General features: G+C 46.8%; 1 protein-coding gene across 1 annotated transcript; it reads right to left on the bottom strand.

The window, feature by feature from the left end:
- Positions 1 to 17653: 17653 nt before the first annotated feature.
- On the bottom strand, positions 17654 to 21356 carry LOC125544137 (Pectin lyase-like superfamily protein). Its single transcript, XM_048707717.2, has 5 exons — positions 20581 to 21356; positions 19867 to 19987; positions 19429 to 19603; positions 18568 to 18638; positions 17654 to 18473 (listed from the first exon to the last, which is right to left on the bottom strand). The coding sequence occupies exons 1-5, from the start codon at positions 20929 to 20931 to the stop codon at positions 17839 to 17841; spliced, it is 1353 nt and encodes a 450-aa protein (XP_048563674.1). The 5' UTR covers positions 20932 to 21356; the 3' UTR covers positions 17654 to 17838.
- Between the last annotated feature and the right edge of the window lie 5732 nt (positions 21357 to 27088).

The raw sequence follows: 27088 nt of genomic DNA, 5'->3' as shown, positions 1-27088 counted from the left end.
TAAAAACACATTTTTACGCATTAAAAAAATATTTTGAAACATCGCGAGTATGAAAAGCTGATCAACATGGAAAAGTTGAGTGTTTTCAACAGCTTTCCATTGGTATATCATTTGCTCAATTCCGGTAAGTGGTTTGGGAGTTTTTGATAAAAAAAACAGCACGTCAAAAACAGAGTGAAGTTCAGGCAAACATGCCCAAGAAGTTCAACCACTTCACGCAGTGCATTTCCATTCGTGATGAAGGCAGAAAACCATGATCTCGTCATTTTCTAATTTATTTCAAAATGGGAGGAATATCATTTGTGTAAGTTCAAGTCATCAGAAGGAGAAAATTAAAAAATTTATTGTGAGAGAGGTTTGTACAAAACAAATATCATTTGTGTAACACTGACAAAATGAATGAGAAAATTACAAACGAAAATACGTCACAGAAGTTCAACCTGAAAACAGCAGGAAGTTCGACTACTATAGTGAATGAATTTGAGATGAAAAACTTTTAAAATCATCGCGAGTATGAAAAAATTATTAACACGGGAAAGTTGCGTGTTTACATCAGCTTTCCACCGGTACATTACTTGCTTAATTCCGGTGTGTGTTCCGGTGAGTGGATGGAGACCTATGAGCAAAAAAGTCACGTGAAAAACAGAGTGAAGTTCAGGTACACGCGCCGAGAAGTTCACGTTCTACATGCGGTGCATTTTTGAAGAATCTGTTTCGCGATAAAGGCAGAACGCATGATCCCGCCATTTTTGAAATTACTTGAAAACGGCTAGGAATCAGAGAAAACCATCAACATGGAAAAGTTTCGCATTTTCCATAGCTTTTCAGCGGTATATTATTTGCCCCATTCCGATAAAGTTTGTAGAAATTACGGCGAAAATACGTTTTTCGCCATTTTCAAAACTGACTTAAAACCGTAAAGAATTAGGAGAAACAATACATACCAAAAAGTTTCGCATTTGTTCAAGCTTTCCAACGCCATATCATTTGCTGCATTCGGAAGCACGGTTAAAAAATTAGCTCTAAAATACGAACTCGGTAGGACTTGGACCATTTTCTAAATTACTCTTAAACCATTCAAAATTACTCTTAAACCATTCAAAAATAGAAAAAACTGTCAAGATGAAAAAGTAGCGCATTTTCATAAGCTTTCCAACGCCGTATCATATGCCTCCATTGGATTAGCCATTTAGAAATGACATTGAAAAAACGAACTCAGCTGTTCGATTTACGAAATTTTACGTTTTTTCAAATTACTCTTTAACCATAGGGAATTAGAGAAAACTTTCAACATGTGGAAGGAGCGGTTTTGCAGCATCTTTCCAACGCCATATTATATGCCTCATTCCGATAAACGGTTTAGAAATGCGATCAAAAATATGATTCACGTTTTTTGTGCGAAGAAAAAACGGTTTTCAAAACTGCTCTTAAACTGCTTATATTTTGCCAAAAAATTAAGTTGGGTCATGATATTGGTGTCCATAGCTTTCCAACGGTATATCGCAAGCCCCATTTGGGCAATGTTGGCGGAAGTTCAACCCAGTTCATAGGGAAGTTCAACGTACTACTAGTGGGGCAGGTCAGGTTGTGATCAGAATATTATTCTGATCCCGTGATCAGAATAGTGTTTATATATATATATATAATATGTGGTTGCAAAATGATAGGATCATCATGGATGTGCCAGGGGCCACGACCGAAGTGGCGACCCTGAAGCGAGCGTTGTCCGAGGCCGAAAACAAAGCGGCCGAGGAGCGCACCGAGCAGGAGAAACAAGAGGCACGGGTGGGCGAGGTGCAGCAATAGCTCCAAGCTCTCATGAAGAAGCACGAGACTTTGGAGCTTGACTCGAAGACGCGAGAGTCAGAGCTTGCCGCGGCCCTCGAGAGCACAAAGCATGCCAAGGCTGAAGCCCAAAAGGCCCTCCAGGAAATTGAGACGACGAGGAAGATAGCGGCGGGTAAGGCATTCAATATGCAAAGCAAGCATGTGAAAGTAAATTACTTGTTACTTACCCGAGTCCAGAGCTCTCCAGGAGCATTTGCAGATTTGCCCCGCAGCGTGTCGGATGCCGCGAAGTATTACCAGGCCGAGGAGGGAAGCTCGACGGAGAAGTTATTCTGGTCTCAGTATACTGGGACCGAACACCCGATGCCTGTGAGCGGCCAGCTGAAGCAACTGGTCGAGCTGCACAAGGCGGCCGAACAGGCCATGAGGGGCCTTATAGTTCGGATGTGGCCTGGCGACTCCCTTCCCAACAGCTACTTCGGCCTGGTGAGGTGGCTTGTGGATGCCTGCCCACAGCTGGAAGTCATAAAGGGGTCTGTCTGCATCGAAGGTGCACGCCGGGCTTTTGCCCGTGCGAAGGTGCACTGGACCAAGATGGACGCCGAGAAGCTGGTGAAGGAGGGGCCGCCGCAGGGCAAGGAGCATCGCCACCCCGAAATGTATTATGAGGGTGTCCTGAAGGGTGCCCGTCTTGTGGCGGACGAGTGTGCGAAGGATGTAATTTTTGAATGAACTTGCTCGTGTGATCATGTACTATGAAAACTTGTTCATATGCGCTATGCAACGCTTGTTTGAATTTAAAATATTACCTTATGTGTGGCTATTTATTAAATCTGAGAGATGGCCAGTCGTCGGCTTCTGCCCCCATGCCACGAGTGCTGGGGTGTTCGGGATAAATCTGAGCACTCTTTTTCCCATTGTTGGGTCCTTCGAGGGAGGTGCTCAGCACAACGAACAAGGAAATCGGACTATAATGCTTTATCACTCTCACTTAGCCATAGAAGTCTACAATTTTAAATTTTGGCGAAGCCCCTAGTATTCGGAAGGCCGAATTCGAGGCGCTATACATGCCCTAAGCCGAACAAAGCCGACTCCTCGGTCTAAGAGGCATAAGTCTTTAGGGACTCGAGACCTCTCGAACAGCGACCAACTCTCGCCTTATCATGACAGTCAGTTTTAGCTTTCTCTACTGAGGTGCTTGCCCAGATGAACCGGGGCACAATCGCAGTAGTTCTCCCAGTGCTACCTTAGCCGATATAGCAGAACGTAAGGTACCAAAACATGGGAGCCGGGCAAACCCAACTATTGACCCAAGACATGATTCGAAGCTGATGCATATAATGCTATAAGTTCAGGGTGCCGCACTGTCGAAAGTGTTCGGACTTCTCACGCCGTATTATGGGGTATGCTTAAGCCCCTGGCATATTGGCCATACCAGAGTGTACGGGTGTTGAATGTCATGAATGAACATATATATATATATATAAAAGAATAGAGAATACGGTAATAGTCTAGTGTTATGCATTGTTTACTCAAAAAGGTGCATTGAAGCATAATGATACAAGTAGTGCGATAAGCAAAAAGTAGGACTATTTGAAATGTCCCCTCCAAGGGCAAGCTGAGGAATGGTATTTAAAGTAGGTATTTCACTCGTTATCAGAGACCACCTGGGAATTCCATGATGTGACGTAGCTTTCTGCCTCCAAGGGCAAGCTGAGGAATCGTACTACCGGACGGGGTTTCCAGAGAGTAAAGTCCTTAAAGAGAGAAAAAATAATAAGGCTGGAAGCCCCTAGTGCGGTTGAGCCGCGTTTTGGGGCGTGCCGTAGTCGTGCCCCCCCCATCTATGCCCATGGTATTTTCAATGCGTAATTATGTACGCGTGGCACGGATTTCGCCGTTTGGCGGGGACTGGGGTGGGGACCGCATTGCTATGCGAGCTCGGAGCGTGCCAGGCGGTCTTGTTGCAGATTACTCCGGGCGCGCTTGACGGTGTCTGGGCGTTTAATCACCGAACTGGTGGATTGCCTGAAGAGGCTGCTTTGTGCTTCTGCTGCGAGGGCCGCAGTGTGCTCCTCCGTGCGGAGAGAGCGCTCTGTGTTTCCATTGACTGTGATGACCCCCCGAGGTCCTGGCATCTTGAGCTTGAGGTATGCATAATGCGGTACCGCATTGAATCTCGCAAATGCGGTTCGCCCGAGCAGTGCATGATAGCCACTGCGGAACGGGACTATATCGAAGATTAACTCCTCGCTTCGGAAGTTATCCGGGGATCCGAAGACCACTTCCAGTGTGACTGAGCCTGTGCAATGGGCCTCTACACCTGGTATGACGCCTTTGAAGGTCGTTTTGGTGGGTTTGATCCTTGAGGGGTCTATACCCATTTTGCGCACTGTGTCCTGATAAAGAAGGTTTAGGCTGCTGCCGCCGTCCATAAGGACTCGAGTGAGGGGAAATCCATCGATGATTGGGTCTAGGACCAGTGCGGCGAATCCGCCATGACGGATACTAGTGGGATGGTCCCTGCGATCGAAGGTGATCGGACAGGAGGACCATGGGTTGAACTTTGGGGCGACTGGCTCCAACGCATATACGTCCCTTAACGCACGCTTCCGCTCCCTCTTGGGATGTGGGTTGCGTATATCATGTTCACCGTCCGCACTTGTGGGGGGAACCTCTTCTGTCCTCCGGTGTTCGGCGGCCGGGGCTCCTCCTCGTCATCGCTATGTGACCCCTTATCTTTGTTTTCGGCATTTAACTTGCCGGCCTACTTGAACACCCAACATTCCTTGTTGGTGTAGTTGGCTGGCTTGTCGGGGGTGCCGTGTATTTGACACAAGCGATCGAGTATACGGTCCAAACTGGACGGGTCCGGGGTGCTTCTTTTGAATGGCTTTTTCCGCTGACTGGGTTTAGAGCCTCTGAATCCGGCATTGACTGTCGTATCCTTGGTATTGTCGTTGTTGATGCGGCACTTGTGTTTGTTGCGACGTGACCTGCCATTGCCATCCTTGGTATCCGAAGTACCATGGTTCTTTGATATATTATTGCTGCGAGCCAGCCAGCTGTCCTCTCCCGCGCAAAAGCGGGTCATGAGTGTCGTGAGGGCTGCCATAGATTTCGGCTTTTCCTGGCCAAGGTGCCGGGCGAGCCACTCGTCACGGATGTTGTGCTTAAAAGCTGCTAGGGCCTCTGCATCCGGAAAGTCGACGATTTGATTTTTCTTTATTGGGAACCGTGTCCATAATTGCCTGGCTGGTTCCTCTGGCTATTGAATTATGTGGCTCAAGTCATCGGCATCTGGTGGTCGCACATAAGTGCCCTGGAAGTTGTCAAGGAATGCGGCTTCCAGATCTTCCCAACAGCCAATGGATTCTGCTGGCAGGCTGTTGAGCCAATGCCGAGATGGTCCTTTGAGCTTGAGTGGGAGGTATTTGATGGCGTGTAGATCGTCACCGCGGGCCATGTGGATGTGCAGGAGGAAGTCCTCGATCCATACCGCAGGATCTGTTGTGCCGTCGTATGATTCGATATTTACGGGTTTGAAACCCTTTGGGATTTGGTGATCCATTACTTCGCCTGTGAAGCATAGGGGGTGTGCGGAGCCTCTGTACTGGGATATGTCGCGACGCAGCTCAAATGAGTCTTGTCCATTGTGTTCGGCCCGGCCGGATTTACTTTTACTGTATCTGGCGTGACGGTTATCGTCTCGTGTAGTGGCGCACCCTCGTGATCCGTAGATCGATCTTGCGTGTTTTGCTTTGTCCTCCAATACGTCTCGCAGGTCTAGCGTGTTTCCCCGTGCCTTGACATTTTTATTTGAGTGGCGTCGGGGTGCGGGCTGAGCTTTTGGTTGAAATGCCTCTCTGTCGCGGCCACGAGGTGGCCGATCAGCCGCGTCATATGCTGGAGATGTAGGTTTTAATGCTTCCTCCTCCAGTCGGGGTAGCAACCTGCGCTTTGGGTAACTCTTGGAGGGGTGTTCGAGTTCATATTCCTCGACCGCAAGGACTTCAGTCCATCTGTCAGCTAGCAAATCTTGATCAGCTTGAAGCTGCTGTTGCTTTTTCTTAAGGCTATTTGCCGTGGCTATAAGCCGGCGCTTGAAGCGCTCTTGCTCGACGGGATCCTCAGGCACGACAAATTCTTCATCGTCGAGGCTTGCCTCGTCTTCGGAGGAAGGCATGTAATTATCATCCTCCGCCTCTCCATCTGCCGCTCTCTCGGGAGGGCTGGCTTCTCCATCCTCCTGCTCTAAATCTTGCTGGAGGGGATTGTTGTCATCTTCGGCACTGTCCAGAGTGCTATTATCTCCTGTGCCGGTATCACCGCTTTTGCTTTGGTGAGACTTAGAGCGGCACCGCTGACGTCGGCGCTTGGGTTGCTTCTTGGAGGGGTCATCCTCCGCTGTCCCGTCGCCATTGCCTTCTTTGGGTGTGTCCACCATGTATATATCATATGATGAGGTGGTTGTCTAGTGCCCTGTGGGCAGTGGTTCCTGTTCGTCTCCCGCATCGTCGTCCATACCGTCGATGTCTTCGGAGTCGAAGTCGAGCGTGTCGGTCAAATCGTCGACAGTGGCTACTAAGTGGGTGGTGGGTGGGCGGCGAATTTCTTCGTCATCCGCATCCCAATCCTGCCGAACATAGTTTGGCCAGGACTCTCCTGTCAAGGAGAGAGACTTTAATGAGTTCAGTATGTCGCCGAAGGGCGAGTGCTGAAAGATATCCGCGGAGGTGAACTCCATGATCGGCGCCTAGTCGGATTCGATAGGCACGGGCGCAGGTGGTTCGGAGTCCGCGGCCGGGGAAGAATCCGGCAGTTCGGCGTCATGGCTCCCTTGAAGGATAAGGTCGATAGTCGGCTTGATCGCCGCTAAGGATGCAGCCTCTGTGGCGGGGTCTATCCACCCGTCCATGGATGGCGCGATTGGCTCCGAATTGAGGGTCGGAGCGGTTGGCGGTGCGATCTCCTAAACACTGTCCGATGGTAGAGCTAAATCATGCTCATCGTGACCGTGTGGCGCACTCGGAAGGGGCTCGAATCCGTCGAAGATCAAGTCCCCGTGGATATCGGCCGTGTAGTTTAAGTTTCCAAATCTGATCTGGTGGCCAGGGGCGTAACTCTCGATCTGCTCCAGATGGCCAAGCGAGTTGACCCGCAGTGAGAAGCCGCCGAATACAAAGATCTGTCTGGGGAGAAAAGTCTTACCCTGGACCGCATCGCTATCGATGATTGAAGGAGCCATCAAGCCTAATGATGACAACATAGAGGAACTCTCAATGAAAGCACCAATGTCGGTGTCAAAACCAGCGGATCTCGGGTAGGGGGTCCCGAACTATGCGTCTAGGCGGATGGTAACAGGAGGCAGGGGACACGATGTTTACCCAGGTTCGGGCCCTCTTGATGGAGGTAAAACCCTACGCCCTGCTTGATTGTTCTTGATAATATGAGTAGTACAAGAGTTGATCTACCACGAGATCGAAGAGGCTAAACCCTAAAAGCTAGCCTATGGTATGATTGTTGTTGTTCGTCCTACGGACTAAACCCTCTGGTTTATATAGACACCAGAGGGGGCTAGGGTTACACAGAGTCGGTTACAAGGAAGGAGATCTACATATCTGTATTGCCAAGCTTGCCTTCCACGCCAAGGAGAGTCACATCCAGACACGGGACGAAGTCTTCAATCTTGTATCTTCATAGTCCAACAGTCCGGCCAAAGGATATAGTCTGGCTATCCGGATACCCCCTAATACAGGACTCCCTCAGGAGTCCTACTCCTACTAGGAGGAGGACTCCTCCTGGTGCGCCCTATAGGGCCGGTCGGCCTCCCCCCTTGCTCCTTTATATATAGGGGCAGGAGGGCACCCTAGAACACACAAGTTGATCATTGATCCCTTAGCCGTGTGTGGTGCCCCCTCCACCATAATTCACCTCGATCATATCATAGCGATGCTTAGGAGAAGCCTTGCGTCGGTAGCAACATCATCACCGTCATCACGCCGTCGTACTGACGAAACTCTCCCGTGAAGCTCTGCTGGATCGGAGTTCATGGGACGTCATCGAGCTGAACGTGTGCTGAACTCGGAGGTGTCGTGCGTTCTGTACTTGGATCGGTCGGATCGTGAAGACGTTCGACTACATCAACCGCGTTCTCATAACGCTTCCGCTTACGGTCTACGAGGGTACGTGGACGCTACTCTTCCCTCTCGTTGCTATGCATCGCCATGATCTTGCGTGTGCGTAGGAAATTTTTTGAAATTACTACGTTCCCCAACATTACTTGTGTAGGTGTGAGAATTGACAAGATCCGATACCAATTATGCTTTTTCCTTGTTACATTATTGAGTGATCATTAATCCATTTTCAACATTGGTTAAGGTACATTTGGTCTAGTTCTTCTCTTTCTCCCACTCACATTTGCTCGAGTCTTGTGATGGATAGGCAAGGCATTTCACCTTCGGTCTACACCAACAACGACGAGTTCGATGCCAAGAAAAACTCCACCGACGCCAAGATGCAAGCTCAAATGGAGAAGATCAAAGCCCTCATCAAGTCCTACAAGCAATCTTCCTCATCTTCGAGATGACGCTCAAGTACACATGCTTCCAAGCTACCATCTTCGGCAAGGTCACATCGGCATCGACACCATCACCACCACGAACGTGAAGGTCAAGAGATCAACACCAACAACCGCTCAATGACTTCACCATCTCCCTTGGCATCTTCGCCAAGCAACTTCAAGGCATCTTCGCCTTCGGATATACGGCATCTTCGCCAACAAGCACCTCAAGACTACGCTCAAGAGAAGCTCCCCAAGCTCAAGTCCGCAACTTCCACGAGCTACTACGACCTCGTAACTTACCATGAGATTCCTTTCTATGGGACTCTAGAACCCGAGGAGTATCTCGAGTGGGAGCGTTTGATGGACGACTACCTCAAGCTACATCAAGTTCCTCCCAAAGATCAAGTGAAGTGCGCCACAAGAAACTTCCACGACTACGTGTCCACATGGTGGCTTCACACACCTTCGGAGACCTATGACATGAGTTGGCCCAAGAAAAAGAGAGCTATGCGGCAAGAGTTTGTGCCTCCAACCTACACGGAACAACTTCTATGCCAATTGGAGAACACCATCCAAGGATCCAAGTACATCGACGAGTACTTCAAGAAGATGAAGCATGCCTTGCGACGAGCCAGCGTGGACGACCCCATTTCAATGAAGTTCCACTTCATGATGGGATTGCACAACGACATCTCCAAGACGATCTTCCTCGAGAACTACAAGTCCCTCGACGACAACTACATTGGTGCTCTCAAGGCAGAACAAGAACTCATGAAGGCCAAGGCTTCTCCACCCCAAGCTCACTTTGCGATGACCAAGCTCCATGAGAACGAGCATGAGGCTAGTACCACCACGATGTCTAAGCCTGATGAGTTCCAAGACGATGCTCCCAAGTTCGACTTCACCGCCATCCCTCTTTGTGGCATTGATGGTCCCGAGTCTACTTCGACTCTTTTTCAAGACGGTGCGATGACGACTACGACTATGGAGCCAATCAAGGAACATGCTTTGGAGGCGAGCGACAAGGTGGTGAGCAAGGATGATGCTTCCATCTTAGGAGGCGAGAGTGATGATGTGCCATCTTCGGCCTTCATCCACGGCAACGACAACGAGATGGTTGAGCATGGGATTCTCCCTTCGACCACAGCGACGTATGATGACTTGAGTGAATTTAGCCACCATATTGAGAGTGAGAGTGACTTCACCACTAGCCCCATATATGATGTGTTGCCCCAATTCCCATGTGAGGAGAGCCACAATCCCCACCACTTGAGTGAGATGAGTGACTCCACCATATGTGACATTGAGTGCACCTATTTTGAGGGAGTGGATGAACCACCACATAGAGAGAGTGTGTGTGATAGTTGATAGGGCATCTGAGGCCACTTCAATTTCTAACGACTTAACCTCTACCTCTATTATGTCTTCTCATTTGGTGCTAGGTCCCATATATGATGACGCGCCGATTCGCGACGACTACGTCCTTCCTTTGGACAAGACGATGGCCATGGTGGAATATGATGCACCCCCCACATGGTTCCATCAAGATAAAGATGACCACCATTTGGTATTTGCCACCTCACCTACACTACATGAGTGGAATGACATAGGTAACAAAGGTGAAGGTGATGCTCTAGTCCCACTAGTGGACATTCTTGACATTGATTGCTTGCATGATGTTGATCAACCTATTACCATGCTTCATGCTAGTTCGACTTCCCCATGTGATGATTTATTGCCCATCTATGATGAGTATGATCATTGCCATGTGGAGTCTATTAGTTGTGATGCCATCTTACATATGATTTCTTGTGACAATTCTCTAGGTCACATCGTGTTTGACAATCCGCTTGACTTGTCATATGCTATGCATGAGATCAACAATATGTCATATTTGCAATCTCATCGTAGTGACTATGCATGTGCCATTAAAATTAACCCAATTTGCACTTATTGCATAGATGACAAGCCCATGGTTATTGGCATTTGTTTTTCTTATGATGATATTAATATGCTCCCTTTGCATCATTTATCTCATATGCCATGCCATGACTACCTAGTTTCGGATATGCATTGTTTTGGATGTTGTTCCACTTCTTCATATCATGTTTCCAATATTGCTCATGAGGAGACCCTCATAGTTTCCTCATACATTTTAGGAGATTTTGATCCATCCCATCCATTACATGATCCTCATACTTATGTGCACAATATGCTCCCCATGAATGAAAATGCTATTGATGTGCCATTTACTTGTATGCTAAATTTGTGTCCCCACCATGTCATACATAATAACTATTCTTTCATGATGGATGACATGTTATTATACCATGCATCAAATTTCTTTGAGAAATGCTTATCTTGCACTAACTCACACGTGCACATACACATCAAGATGGATGATGTGTACATTTACCACACACAATTTCTTCCGTTTGTGTATTTGTTGTGTAGGTACCCATGCTTACTTGTCAACCTCACAATCCCATGAGTTGACAAAACGAGCTTTATAGAGCATTGATGACTTGGGATCCCATGGATTGCCTTTCCCACCGCTCTCTTCGTGCAAATACTTCACGCATTTCTTCTACATGGCCCTCACTTGGCTATGGGTTATTGTCCATTACATATTATATGCCCATCTTGCCATGTTCACTTTGCATGATATTCTCATTCCTATGCCTTTGCCATGCATTTGTGACCCATGCTTTGCATTACACATGATGATTGATTCTAGTACTTGTATGTGTATTTGCAAGCTTGGTGGAGATATTACTTGTTATTGCCATGTTCCATCTATGACCCATTCCTATGATGATACTATGATCTTGCTTTGTGTTCGTGCTTGCGATATGTCATGTGCATTGTCTATTCCTATTAATTGCTCACATGACATGATTGCCATGATTTCCCCTAGTGTGTTGCATCTTCGCTCCACTAGTTTGCACGACATGATTGATATGCTTGCCTATGTTGCATCACCCATGATTCATACTTGCTCATTTCTTGCGGTTGATGACAACCACCTGCATGATTTGCACATGCTTGTTATTGCTTCTTGTCATATATCTCCATATATTGCCTCTCTCATGCTAGATGATTTGCCATGTATTGAGTGCAACTATGCCTTTAGTCTTGATAATGAGTTTGCCCCCATAGCATTCTCACATATATTTGGAGATTATGACATATTCCTTGTGAAGCATGCTTGTCTTACCTCTTTGCACCATGTACCTAGTGCCATGAATATAGCCATTGTTGCATCATAGTATTCATGCACTTGTGCTTCTAATGGTTATGTGCAAGAAAAGAGAACCATCGTGATGGATGATGTGTTTATCTACCATGCGCATGCATTCTTTCTTTTGTTGTGTGCATGTGTATGATACTTGGACTTTGTATCGACTTCCACTTCATGTGAGTTGACCATTTGAGCTCTTGAGAGCGAACCACCTTCTACCACAACAATTCTACATCGCACTTGCTTGTGTTTCGGCATTGTGAAGGATGCACAAGGACATGCTTTCAAGGTGATATCCTTCTCTTCTGAGAACCCCCAAACCATGAGCATGGATATTATGGATCATACTACTTGTGTTGCTTTCCCCATGAGACTTATTGCTCATCTTGGACCACTTGATTGCACACTTGTTAGAGATCTTGCTTCGAATTGTCATTTTCACCATTCCATGCATCATGATATATATGCCTTGTTTGTTGCATCCAATTCTTGGATTACTTGCTCCTCTCATATGTTTGGTTGTAACAATGTCATCACTTCACATATGCCATGTCCCATTGCTTGTCACATGATTGACTTGATTGCCTCACACATGATGAACAATTGCTCTTTCTATTGTGTTGAGTGACACACTATCTTCACTACACCCTATGCACGTTATGCTTGGATTGTCTTATACTTGTCCCATGTGTTTAGACACTTCATTTTATTTGGTGTTGTGAATGTTTCTTATGCCTACCATCGATCATTTGTCGAGTGTTTTATGCATGATTGTTATGATCTTGAGGTAGATGCTTATTCTCTTGACACACATATTTGCATCACTACCTCACTATTGCATACTTGTCCCCATGATTTCTTTGCTTGTGCTTGATTGATATGCTTACATGCCATATCACAATCCTTTGTCACACCATATGCTTTGCATGATGACGACACTTGTTTGGTGAATCACCTCTTGAATGCTTGGTTTTGCACTAACGCTAACCACATTTATTTTTCCAAGTGTTTGTTGTCCTTACTCCTTTTGAAGGAATCACAAGACGGTGCGACATTGGAGAGTGCCCATTCCGAGCTTCAAGACGACGAGTACTTGGTGAACGTCCACTTCTACATGGCGAAGCCATCTCTTTCCCATGGTGATTTGGTTTTCGATCCGAGGTCGGATCTTTCCCAAAGGGGGGGGGGGGGATGATGCGGAGCATCCTATGGACATCACCATGTCAAGAGTCCGTTCGGCGAGTGACACGTGTGACACCTACTTCACATACACAAAGGTGAATCATCTCCTTTACACGTGCTCACTTGACCCCTTCGAGGATGGTATACTACTTGACACTTCTCTCGTGTGCATGCATAGGTATTGTCGGAGCTTCATGGATGTTGAGGAGGAGTGCAAGCACAAAGGAACAACTACACCATCCGCAAGGGAAGCCTGGAAGTGACGACAGAAGACGGAGCTGCTGAAGCTACAGCGGCCGGACATCTGGCGCGTGGGCAGCCGCGCAGGAGCTGCCCCAACAGTCGGCCGAACAAGCTTCAGCGGCCGGACATCCGGCGCCAGCCCCGGACATCCGGCGCCTCCCGACAGCCCGGACATCCGGCATCTCCCCCGAATATCCAGCACCGACGTATCTAGAGAGCAACTGAACCTCCACTTCAGCCCGGACATCTGGCCGAGACCCCGGACATCCAGCTCGTCCCGAAACCCTGGACATCTGACCCCCAGCCCGGACGTCCGGCACCTGCGCGTGGCTAACCGGGCCAAAGGCCCATGTATCCCCTCCTCACTTACCCCTTCGTGGCCCTAGACTATATATACTCCTCCACCTCCTTCTAGTTGGGGTTAGCAAAGGATTAGCTCATTTAGAGATAGAGCTTTGCTCATCCATACGGATCTACTCCACGAGAGAGACCGTGGCCTCTACGGAGAAGATCCACCTTGGATTCAAGACCCCTCACGGGAAGATCCCCTCGTGGATTCAAGACCTCCTCACAGAGATGAACTAGTTACCCTATGTATCGTCCTTTGTTGGTTTTGGATCGTGTATCTCTTTGTCTTTCGAGGATCTAGCATATGTGTGATCGCTTCTTGTCTATTTGAGTGTTTCCTCTCGTTTCCCCTCGTGATTTCCCTCGCATTTCCCCTCGTGTTCTTCGTGTTCTTCATAGGATCCCCTCCAATCATGAAAGATCGAGCGTCTAGGATTCTACCCTACATCATACAGTGTACTGACTAAGTTCCAAATTTAACCTGGTGGCTCCAGGGACAAAACTTCACTAGTCCTATGAAAGTACTGTAGTTGGGAAGTTATGACATTATTTTGGGCATGGACTGGTTAGAAAATGGGGAGTGATGGACAGTCCGTGAAATTGCAAGGAGTGCTACCCATTCAGACCTCAGAACTGAAGGGAATGCCTGTAGAAGAGTTACTGAAATGGGATAAGGGAAATGATATTGTGGCAGTGGCTTTAATTCATCTTGTGTATGAGAAAGAGGAAAAACATGACTTTCCTAAACCTATCAAAGAATTGCTCCAACAAATACTGATGTTTTCACTGACCCAAAAACTCTACCTCCTCGTAGACAGATTGATCATGCTATTAATCTGGTTCCTGGGGCTGTACCTATTAATAGTAGAACTTATAGGTATTCTCCTTTGTAGAAGGATGAAATTGGAAGTCAAGTAGCTGAGATGATGAAGGTAGGTCTCATTACAACTAGTTTGAGCCCTTTTGCCTCTCGAGTGTTGCTAGTTAAGAAAAAGGATGGAACATGGAGGTTTTGTGTAGATTATAGAAAACTCAATGCTCTGACAATCAAAAGCAGATTTCCCTTGCCAGTCATAGATGAACTACTAGATGAACTGGCTAGAGCAAAATGATTTTCTAAATTGGATTTGAGAGCTGGATATCATCAAATTAGAATGGTCCCTGAAGATGAATATAAAATAGCCTTTAAAACACATCATGGTCAATTCCAGTTCAGAGTAGTGCCCTTTGGGTTAGCAACTGCTCCTGGCACTTTTCAGTGTATGATGAACTTCTTATTTCCTGGCAGAAAGAAGGTTCTCTCCTTTATGGATGACATACTTGTTTTCAGTAAGACCTTGGAAGATCATCTCAAAGATTTTAGAGAAGTGCTAACAGTACTGAGAGAAAATCAGTTTTATGTAAAAGAGAGTAAATGTTCCTTTGGGCAGCAGTCTTTGGAATATTTAGGGCATGTGATCTTTGATAAAGGTGTGGCCACTGATCCCTCAAAAACTTCTGCTATGTTGGATTGGCATGTACCCAGTAATGTAACTTAGCTCAGATGATTTCTTGGACTCACTGGGTACTATAGAAAATTTGTCCAGAATTATGGGATTATAGCAAAACCCTTGACAATGTTGTTGAAGAAGCAGTCATTTCTTTGGTCAGAGGAGGCTCAAAATGCTTTTGAACAGTTAAAGCAAGCAATGGCCTCCACTCCAGTTCTAGCTCTACCTGATTTTGACAAGCAATTTTGTGTGGAAACCGATGCATGTGACTCTGGAGTTAGAGCTGTGCTTGCCCAAGAGGGACATCCTATGGCTTTTTACAGCAAAGCATTGGGTCAGAAAAACCAGAAGTTGTCAATTTATGAAAAAGAGTTTCTCGCAATTATGATGGCTATAGATAAGTGGAGGTCTTATTTGTCCAGAGGCCCTTTTGTAATCAAGACAGATCACCGGAGCTTATGTCACTTGGGAGATCAAGTTCTAACTTCAGAGCTGCAGAGAAAGGCCATGACCAAATTAGTGGGACTACAATTCCCAATTCAATACAAGAAAGGGGTGGAGAACACAGTGGCAGATGCACTGTCTAGGGTAGCTCACTTGTTTCCAATGCATGCCATATCCACTTCACAACCTGTTTGGATTCAAGAGGTTTTAAATTCTTACTCTGTGGACTCTGTAGCTCAAGAAATGCTACAGAAACTGGCTATTGATACAAATGCTTGCCCTGGGTTTACATTGCAGGAGGGAATTCTGAAACATAATGATAAAATCTGGATTGGAGCTAATGTGGGGTTGCAAACCAGACTGATACAAGCCTTTCACTCTACTCCTGTAGGAGGTCATTCTGGAGTTCTCCCTACTTATTTCAGAGTCAAGCACCTATTCAGTTGGCAAGGTATGAAACTGATGTGGAAAACTTTGTGAAGCAGTGTGCTATCTGTCAACAAGAAAATCATGAGCTGTGTAAATCTCCTGAATTGCTACAACCCTTACCAATACCTGAAGGGCCCTGGCAGTCCATCAGCATGGATTTCATAGAAGGGTTGCCCGAATCTGAAGGACACAACTCTATTTTGGTGGTGGCTGATAGATTTACTAAAGTAAGTCATTTTATACCTCTCAAACATCCATTCACTGCTGCTGGAGTGGCCAAAGCATTTCTTCATAACGTTGTTAGGCTGCATGGGCTACCCCTGTCTATAGTGTTTACAAGTGCATTTTGGAAAGAGCTTTTTAGAGTATGGGGCACTGAATTGCAAATGAGTACAGCTTATCATCCACAAACTGATGCCAGACTGAATGTGTGAATCAGTGTTTGGAGATGTATCTCAGATGTGCAGTTCATGATTGTCCTGCCAAGTGGAAACAGTGGCTGCCACAGGCTGAATTCTGGTACAATTCCACATTTCACTCCTCTTTAGGTTGTTCTCCTTACAAAGCACTGTATAGAGATGAGCCTAACATTGGTCAGTTGGCAAACTCATCAAATCTCTCAATCCTGATGTTTCTAGTTGGATTTCAGCTCAGTCAGAACACACTGCCACTCTGAAAGAACATTTACATAGAGCTCAAGTTAAGTACAAGCACTATGCAAATAAAAACAGATCTCCTCGAGAATTTATGGTGGGGGAACGGGTGTACTTGAGGTTGCAGCCGTATGCTCAGTCGTGAGTGGTCAATAGACCCTGTCCCAAATTGGCTCTCAAATTTTTCGGTACCGTCCAGGTTTTGGAAAAAAGTTGGGTTAGCAGCTTACAAACTGGAGCTACCGAAAGGCAGTCAAGTTCATCCAGTTTTCTATGTATCGCAGTTGGAGTCCCATGTGCCGGATCACACTCCGGTGTTTGCTGTGTTGCCTAAACCGTTAGATATCTCAGTGCCTAGAGTGATACCTGAGATCTTGGATCGCAGATTGGTGAAAAAAAGAAACACATCACACTTACAAGCTTTGATCAAGTGGTCGAATGTTCCAGCTTCAGCGGCAACCTGGGAAGATTACGAAGTGCTCAAGGTCAAGTTTCCTGATGCACCAGCATGGGGACACACCGGTTCTCAAGGGGAGGACAATGTCAGCATGCAGCTACTGACACTGGCAGTGAAACAGCCAGAAAGACGTATTCGCTGTGCCAAGGCGGAAGCGTAGTGGCGGGAGGTTTGAATAGGCGTTGGGCCATGTGTAGTTGAGTTGGGCTGGGTGAGTAAACAGGCTGAGGCCCATGAATGTAACGAGCAGATATAAGCTCGAGTGGCTGGCCTGTACGGGTATCGATGTATTGAATTTGAATCTCATTTTCCTGAGCTTATCTCTTTCTCTCTCTCTATTTTCCTGAGCTTATCTCTTTCTCTCTCTCTCACTCGCTTGCGTCCGCATCTCTCCCACTGTCTGGCCCCTCTCCTCGCCAGCGACGAGGCCCAAATCTGGCGGTCCCTCATGGCCAACGGCAAGGGCGTTACAACACGGTTGGATGGCCGGCTCACCAATCAGTGTTCGCAGACGTGTCCTATGTCTGATTTGGTGATTCACGTTGGAGTTGCCCTGAATCGACATAGAGCAACCAATGACACGCCACCAAGGCCATCAGACGCATGTCACAGGCGCCCGGACCGCCCCCTTGGTGATCTTTGTGTCTATCCTACCAGCTTCGTCCAGTCTATTTTGGCTACCCGCGGTGCCTGACTCAAACGCGTGACCCTTTGCATACACCAAGTCTAATTCGTATCAGCTCAACGCCAACGGTTGAAATGCAGAACTAAAAATGATTCGCTGACACAGAGAACTGAGCAGCTTTGTGGACAAGTATTGAACCACCGGATAGCATTTCACTTGTTGAACTAGATTCCAGTGATGCTAAGCACAAGGTTTCTGAAAATATAATACATAATAAACAAACAAAAATTATTTGGCCTACCCTTTGATGTCATCTCATTGGAGGAATCAAGGGCATTGACACCGAAACTGAAGTGCAAGACTTGATTCACCATCAGAGGGAACTCGTACAGAAGCTCATCCCGGACGTGCTAACCAATTCTGTGCACGGGGAGGGCTGCACGTCGAGTGCACCTCCACTCACAGCCGCGCATTTCCATGGGCGGACTGGCGCGCTGCCATGAAGCTTAATGTTAGACAGACAGATCCGGGAGAATGCCGAGTTTGGAATGCCCTTGATCAGCCCAGCCTCCTTGATGTTCTGCCCTTGAACATTCTTTATTGTCAGGCTGTCGACCTTTGGGAGCGCATTGTGGTCGTACCGCTCATCAGGATGTCCTCCAACATCACCGGCAATCCTCAGACCATAACGGACATTGTCCAAGATCACGTCAGAGACGGTGATGTTTCGAATGAACCCTCCCCTGCCGGAGTTGGTCTTGATGTGAACACCAAACCCTGAGCTGTAGAAATTCAGATGCTCAGCGAGGACATCCTCCACACCGCCAGAGGTCTCACTCCCGACAGAAAAGCCAGCAAAAGGGGAGGAGCCCGTGATCCGCCTAATGGTGATGCCCGAGCTGGGGCGACCATAGGCTATGCCATATTCATCCCATCCACTCTTGATGGCGATCAGGTCATCTCCCGTCGAGATGTTGCAATCCTCAATGCACACATTGCTGCTCGAATCTGTACAGTTTGGAGCACAACTCTGGGTTCAGAATCAGGAGCTAAATTTTGTCATGTATATATTGTCAGTGAGAAAGGAAAATAGCATTTGTACCTGGATCAATTCCATCAGTGTTGGGAGAGTCATGTGGAGCCAGTATAGTCAAATTTCTGATCAACACATTGCTGCACAAGCAAAACAGATGATGTAGACATTTATGTCTCAGCTGGGACAATAATAAATGCAGATCTGGACCACAAGTTTTGCTAGCAAGTAGCAACAACTAAAACAAAAAAACTTTGGAGCCTACGTTAAAGTGCTAATCTTGTATGGTACTGTTTGGTAGCTTCTGTACTTTGGTTATGTAGTTCTGTTCACTACACTTCACTATTTGCTCCAGTTTAATGCGGTAATATTACCAATTATATAACAGGACAGGAACCCAGCCTGGAGATCCTGTGCAATTTGTGATGGTGCTAATGGAGAGGCGGTACAACCATGGATCCTTATCCTGCTAGTGCTATATAACTGCAGTACGGTTAAAAGCAAGCAAGTTTGTCCCAAATAAGCTAGAGCAATTGGAGTGCAAGATGAAGGAGCACTGCAGCACCCAACTCTGCAAAACTGACTAGTGGTCTTCCTCGTTGAATCCATAAGGAGCAGACATAGAAATTAGGGATTTTGGTACAGTTATGACAGGACAAGAACACAGGCTGGAGTTCATGTGCAATTTGTGATGGTGCAAATGGAGATGCAGTGCAAGGGTGGATCCTTGCACTGCTATATATAACTGCAGTACTGCTAAAAGCAAGCTGTCCCGATTCCCAAATAATGTAAGCCATTGCACTGCAAGATGAAGGTGCACTGCAGCACCCAATTCTGCAAAACTGACCAGTGGTCTTCCTTGTTGAATCCGTAAGTAGCAAACACAAAATTTGGGAATTTAGGTATAGAGAACTAAATCGATGTTCTCACCTGCAATACACTGGATGGATGTTCCAAAATGGCGAATCCTGGAAGACCAAATTGGAGACAATAGCATTAGACGAGTCCATCAGCTCGAGTAGATGGGGTCTTGTGAAGGGCAATGTACCCTTCTTCCACATGTCCCACCACACACTACCTTGGCCATCGATGGTGCCATTCTCACCTGCACAAATAACAGTTCCAACCATGAAAACAATCATCATCTAGATGAAGACAAGGGTAGATCTATATAAAGAAGGACATTCTACAGGTTTCCACAATGGCATATTCTTGTAGCACGTGCTTATGCACGGCGTCACTAGCATGATGCCAAATTTAAACCTTGCTCTACTGCAGTATAACAGGCTGGAACATTCTAGGATAAACCCTATGGTGATGTCACTAGCCAAATCAAGTATGATAAATTTAATAATGCAGAATGAGAACCTGTAATGAAAACATCCTGAAGTCCATTGCCATGGATCAAACTGATGTATCTCTTGCCGGGCAGCTCACGCCCTCTCCCGTATGAGGGCAGCGGGTCGATCAGCGGCCAACTAGATGTGTCCTGCTCAAAAATAAAATAAAAAAGATTTCACAAAGATATCCAACTGTTTTTTACCTTCACATCACCCATAACTGGATGAGCTAGACATTAATAGAAGATGAGAAGACACAGGTCACATGTCAACTAAGTAATCGTCTTGCAAGTGGCAACACAGGAACTATAACACTAACAGAGTGAAAAACATCAAGACCAATGTGTTGTTTTTCAACTCCAATAAACCACCATGAGACATGGCAAACCATAAAGAGCAAGTTTTCCTGTTCTTTGAATTAAGCTAGAACTCGAGAGATTTGAAACCTGGAAGAAACTGCTCCCTCCCTTCCTAAATATAGGTTTTTTTTTAGAAATTTCAATATGGACTACATACGGATGTATATAGACATATTTTAGAGTGTAGATTCACCCATTTTGCTCCCTATGTAGTCCATATTGGAGTATTTAGGAATGGAGGGAGTACTTGTTATCGTAGCAACAGAACAAGGAAACTGAAAACAACTATTCTGAATGCTGCAGTCTGCACTATCTGGTAAAGATCCAATAGTAATAGGCCAGAAGAGTAATGGCGGTCGTGAACGAGAAGCAGGAGGTCTGACCTGTGTGGCGCGGATGACGGCGCCTCGCGCGAGGAAGAGGGTCATGTGTGAGGTGAGGCTGAAGGGCCCCGTGAGCCACACCCCGGGCGGCACGTAGAGCAGCGCCCCGCCCCGCGCGCGTCGGCGCTGGATGCTGGCGACGGCGGCCGCGAAGGCCGCCGTGTTGAGCGTCCGGCCGTCGCCGGCGCCGCCGAAGCTGGCAATGGACATCCAGGCCCCGCGCTTGGGCGGCGCCGGCACCGCACCCGAGCACGTCTCCTGCGCCCCGGCGCCGCCCGCCGCCGACAGCACCGCGGCGATAGCCATGGCCACGGCTAGCAGGCACCGCCACCTTGGAGCCACATATAACATCTTGGATCGATCTCCTCGTCCTCCCTCGTCTTTGTAGAATATATTATATCTAGACTAGACTAGAGTAGAAGCTGAGGGGCACCCACCCTGCGAGGAGTGGATGCCAAGGGGAGGAAGGAAAACCAAATCCGCCGGAAAAGCTGCCGCGGGCAATTTTGCGCGTGGATTCACGTGGGAGCAGGGTGGGTGATAACCGATCTATGGTTGCGATGCGATTGTGTAGAGTAGGCGGCGAGGCAGACAAGGAGAAGAGTACAGCGGAGAAGGAAGGGGACGGGGGTGGGAGTGGGAGTGGGAGCTCGCAAGCGCATGTGCAGCGCAGCGTTGGGGTGAGGGCAGTGGCGACGCCGGTCCGGTGCGGAGACCGACAGGCGTCGTGGTGGTGGGTCAGGTTTAGGGCGATCGGACCTCAATCGCGCGCTCCACTCAGGCCGTTCACTCGTTCCTTTGCAGCTGGCTCGCGCCGCGCCGCGCCGCACGGCTGCTGGGTTGGGTAGCCGCCGCGTACGGTGCGTCACGCCGTATCGTCGTCGTGCCCTTTTCTTCTAGAAACAAACACAGTACACCCACATACCCGTCGCACGTACACCGGAATTACTGCACATTAGACACTTTATATGTACTACGATCCTGGTACGAATTTATTCTATGCATGGACGGCTGGATGTGTAAGGCCAACTTCGACGCAGACCTCAAACGGACGTTCTTTTTGTCCGAATTTTGTCTACTTGGACAGAGCAATCGGACGGCGTCAGGCCATTCTTCTGCATGTGCCGGCCGTGCGCCTTACGCATGCACACATAATGTCCGCCACGGCCGGTTGGAGCCTCTCTCTATATATTTTTCGAACTATGTGCTAATAGTTTTAGAACCAAATATATTAAGCAGTGCAAGCAGTTTTACAATCAAATAGTTCCACATCCGAATAAAAACATAATTAAATAGTTTTACAATTCAATTGAAATTGTCTTCAACACATGAAAAATATACATCTATTGGTTGTCAATGTGAGTCTACATGTGCTCAAACAGGTTATTTTGGAGCTGTATATGAGTATGTCAATGCAGGATTTCGAATGATACCTCATCGAGATTGAAGCATACCTAAAGCACACTCCACATCATTCCTAGCACTCTCTTGCTATTGGAAAAATCTCGTGTTCTTCTCTCCTTATAGATTGGGTATTGTCTTCACAAGAGTTGATCAATGAGAATAGATACCATCACCTATGTAAATCCCTTGTTGTAATGGTGGCCATTGATCTTAAAGTTGACCTCTGGGGAGTGGCCTTCTGCAATCCTTGCGAACACTGGAGAACGCTGAAGCACGTTGATATCATTGTGAGAATCAGCCATGCCGAAGAAATAATGTCATATCCAAAGATCTTGTGAAGCCACCGCTTATAGTATGACAGTGGCACCTTTCACATGCCTCTTGTACTGCCCATGCCAAGCAAATGAACAGTTCTTCCTTTCCAATGCATACAATCTATACCACCAAGCATGCTTGGAAAGCCCCTATCGGCATTGATCGCCAACGACCTTTTTGTATCAGCGACAGTTGGCTCTCTCGGGTACTCAGGGCCAAACATTGCCACCACAACCTTGCAGAAATTGCACATTGATAGAAGACATGTGGACTCACTCATGCATACGTACTCATCCAAGAGATTGCCCAGAATTCCACATGCAAGCATGCGAATAGTCGCAGTACATATCTGGTAAGAGGAGAAACCAAGCTTGTCATGGGCGTCCTCTTTGCACTCAAAGTAGGGTCATATGATACCACTCCCTCCCGAATACGATTGAACACATGTCTTGCCATACGGAAGCGGCGACATAATTGATGTGGGTTGAAGAGAGCGGTATCTCAAAGTAATCGACATAGAGCAGGGCGTGGCCGCTCTCCCTATTGCAATTCAAGGCTGGAGCTGTTGGAAATATGCCCTAGAGGCAATAATAAATTGGTTATTATTATATTTCTTTGTTCATGATAATCGTTTATTATCCATGCTAGAATTGTATTGATAGGAAACTCAGATACATGTGTGGATACATAGACAACACCATGTCCCTAGTAAGCCTCTAGTTGACTAGCTCGTTGATCAATAGATGGTTACGGTTTCCTGACCATGGACATTGGATGTCGTTGATAACGGGATCACATCATTAGGAGAATGATGTGATGGACAAGACCCAATCCTAAGCATAGCACTAGATCGTGTAGTTCGTATGCTAAAGCTTTTCTAATGTCAAGTATCATTTCCTTAGACCATGAGATTGTGCAACTCCCGGATACCGTAGGAGTGCTTTGGGTGTACCAAACGTCACAACGTAACTGGGTGACTATAAAGGTGCACTACGGGTATCTCCGAAAGTGTCTGTTGGGTTGGCACGAATCAAGACTGGGATTTGTCACTCCGTGTAAACGGAGAGGTATCTCTGGGCCCACTCGGTAGGACATCATCATAATGTGCACAATGTGATCAAGGAGTTGATCACGGGATGATGTGTTACGGAACGAGTAAAGAGACTTGCCGGTAACGAGATTGAACAAGGTATCGGATACCGACGATCGAATCTCGGGCAAGTATCGTACCGCTAGACAAAGGGAATTGTATACGGGATTGATTAAGTCCTTGACATTGTGGTTCATCCGATGAGATCATCGTGGAACATGTGGGAGCCAACATGGGTATCCAGATCCCACTGTTGGTTATTGACCAGAGAGTCATCTCGGTCATGTCTGCATGTCTCCCGAACCCGTAGGGTCTACACACTTAAGGTTCGGTGACGCTAGGGTTATAGAGATATTAGTATGCGGTAACCCGAAAGTTGTTCGGAGTCCCGGATGAGATCCCGGACATCACGAGGAGTTCCGGAATGGTCCGGAGGTAAAGAATTATATATAGGAAGTGCTATTTCGGCCATCGGGACAAGTTTCGGGGTCACCGGTATTGTACCGGGACCACCGGAAGGGTCCCAGGGGTCCACCGGGTGGGGCCACCTGCCCCGAGGGGCCACATGGGCTGTAGGGGGTGCGCCTTGGCCTACATGGGCCAAGGGCACCAGCCCCAAGAGGCCCATGCGCCAAGAGAAGAGAAAAAGGGGAGAGTCCTAAAAGGGGAAGGCACCTCCGAGGTGCCTTGGGGAGGATGGACTCCTCCCCCCCTTGGCCGCACCCTTCCTTGGAGGAAGGGGCAAGGGCTGCGCCTCCCCCCTCTCCCTTGGCCCTATATATAGTGGGGAATGGAAGGCAACCATACCTAAGGCCTGGCGCCTCCCTCTCCCTCCCGTGACACATCTCCCTCCTCCCGCAGCGCTTAGCGAAGCCCTGTTGGAATCCCGCTACTTCCACCACCACGCCGTCGTGTTGTTGGATCTCCATCAACCTCTCCTCCCCCCTTGCTGGATCAAGAAGGAGGAGACGTCGCTGCTCCGTACGTGTGTTGAACGCGGAGGTGCCGTCCGTTCGGCGCTGGGATCATCGGTGATTTGGATCACGACGAGTACGACTCCATCAACCCCGTTCTCTTGAACGCTTCCGCGCGCGATCTACAAGGGTATGTAGATCCAATCCTCCCTCGTTGCTAGATGACTCCATAGATTGATCTTGGTGACACGTAGGAAAATTTTGAATTTATGCTACGTTCTCCAACAGTGGCATCATGAGCTAGGTCTATGCGTAGTTTCTATGCACGAGTAGAACACAAAGTAGTTGTGGGCGTTGATTTTGTTCAATATGCTTGCCGTTAATAGTCTTATCTTGATTCGGCGGCATCGTGGGATGAAGCGGCCCGGACCGACCTTACACGTACTCTTACGTGAGACTGGTTCCACCGACTGACATGCACTAGTTGCATAAGGTGGCTAGCGGGTGTCTGTCTCTCCTACTTTAGTCGGATCGGATTCGATGAAAAGGGTCCTTATGAAGGGTAAATAGCAATTGGCATATCACGTTGTGGTTTTTGCGTAGGTAAGAAACGTTCTTGCTAGAAACCCATAGCAGCCACGTAAAACATGCAAACAACAATTAGAGGACGTCTAACTTGTTTTTGCAGGGTATGCTATGTGATGTGATATGGCCAAAAGGATGTGATGAATGATATATGTGATGTATGAGATTGATCATGTTCTTGTAATAGGAATCACGACTTTCATGTCGATGAGTATGACAACCGGCAGGAGCCATAGGAGTTGTCTTAATTTATTTATGACCTGCGTGTCAACATAAACGTCATGTAATTACTTTACTTTATTGCTAACCGTTAGCTGTAGTAGTAGAAGTAATAGTTGGCGAGGCAACTTCATGGAGACACAATGATGGAGATCATGGTGTCATGCCGGTGACAAGATGATCATGGAGCCCCAAGATGGAGATCAAAGGAGCTATATGATATTGGCCATATCATGTCACTATTTGATTGCATGTGATGTTTATCATGTTTATACATCTTGTTTACTTAGAATGACGGTAGTAAATAAGATGATCCCTCATTAAAATTTCAAGAAAGTGTTCTCCCCTAACTGTGCACCGTTGCTAAAGTTCGTCGTTTCGAAGCACCACGTGATGATCGGGTGTGATAGATCCTTACGTTCACATACAACGGGTGTAAGATAGTTTTACACATGCAAAACACTTAGGGTTAACTTGACGAGCCTAGCATGTGCATAGACATGGCCTCGGAACACAAGAGACCGAAAGGTCGAGCATGAGTCGTATGGTAGATACGATCAACATGAAGATGTTCACCGATGATGACTAGTCCGTCTCACCTGATGATCGGACACGGCCTAGTTGACTCGGATCATGTGATCACTTAGATGACTAGAGGGATGTCTATCTGAATGGGAGTTCATAAGATGAACTTAATTATCCTGAACATAGTCAAAAGGTCTTCGCAAATTATGTCGTAGCTCGCGCTTCAGTTCTACTGTTTAGATATGTTCCTAGAGAAAATTTAGTTGAAAGTTGATAGTAGTAATTATGCGGACTAGGTCCGTAAACTGAGGATTGTCCTCATTGCTTCATAGAAGGCTTATGTCCTTAATGCACCTCTTAGTATGCTGAACCTCGAACGTTGTCTGTGGATGTTGCGAACATCTGACATACACATTTTGATAACTACATGATAGTTCAGTGTGTAATGCTAAATGGTTTAGAGTTGAGGCACCAAAGACGTTTTGAAACGTCGCGAAACATATGAGATGTTTCGAGGGCTGAAATTGGGATTTCAGGCTCGTGCCCACGTCAAGAGGTATAAGACCTCCGACGATTTTCTTAGCCTACAAAATAAGGAGAAAAGCTCAATTGTTGAGCTTGTGCTCAGATTGTCTAAGTACAACAGTCGCTTGAATCGAGTGGGAGTTGATCTTCCAGATGAAATAGTGATGGTTCTCCGAAGTCATTACCACCAAGCTGCTAGAGCTTCGTGATGAACTATAATATATCAGGGACATATATGATGATCCTTGAGATATTCACGATGTTTGACACCACAAAAGTAGAAAACAAGAAGGAGCATCAATTGTTGATGGTTGGTGAAACCACTAGTTTCAAGAAGGGCAAGGGCAAGAAGGGATACTTCATGAAACGGCAATTCAGCTACTGCTCTAGTGAAGAAACCCAAGGTTGAACCCAAACCCGAGACTAAGTGCTTCTGTAATAAGGGGAACAAACCACTGGAGCAGAATTACCCTAGATACTTGGTAGATGAGAAGGCTGGCAAGGTCGATAGAAGTATATTGGATATACATTGTGTTGATGTGTACTTTACTAGTACTCCTAGTAGCACCAGGGTATTACATACCGGTTCAGTTGCTAAGTGTTAGTAACTCGAAACAAAAGGCTACGGAATAAACGGAGACTAGCTAAAGGTGAGCTGACGATATGTGTTGGAAGTGTTTCCAATGTTGATATGATCAAGCATCGCACGCTCCCTCTACCATCGAGATTGGTGTTTGCGTTGAGCATAGACATGATTGGATTATGTCTATCGCAATACGGTTATTCATTTAAAGAGAATAATGGTTACTCTGTTTATTTGAATAATACCTTCAATGGTCTTGCACCTAAAATGAATGGTTCATTGAAATCTCGATCGTAGTGATACACATGTTCATGCCGAAAGATAGTAATGATAGTACCACCTACTTGT

This window comes from Triticum urartu, chromosome 3A (assembly GCF_056163025.1).
Source record: "Triticum urartu cultivar PI428250 chromosome 3A, HENAU_Tu73, whole genome shotgun sequence".
NCBI lineage: Eukaryota > Viridiplantae > Streptophyta > Magnoliopsida > Poales > Poaceae > Triticum > Triticum urartu.
This window is presented reverse-complemented; position numbering and strand designations above follow the sequence as displayed.

Coding starts and splice junctions, on each gene's coding strand:
- LOC125544137 (XM_048707717.2), bottom strand. CDS start 20,931: ATGTTATATGTGGCTCCAAGGTGGCGGTGCCTGCTAGCCGTGGCCATG. Junction 19,988..20,580: donor CCGTCATCCGCGCCACACAG/GTCAGACCTCCT, acceptor ATTTTTGAGCAG/GACACATCTAGTTGGCCGCT. Junction 18,639..19,428: donor ATCCATCCAGTGTATTGCAG/GTGAGAACATCG, acceptor TTGCTTGTGCAG/CAATGTGTTGATCAGAAATT.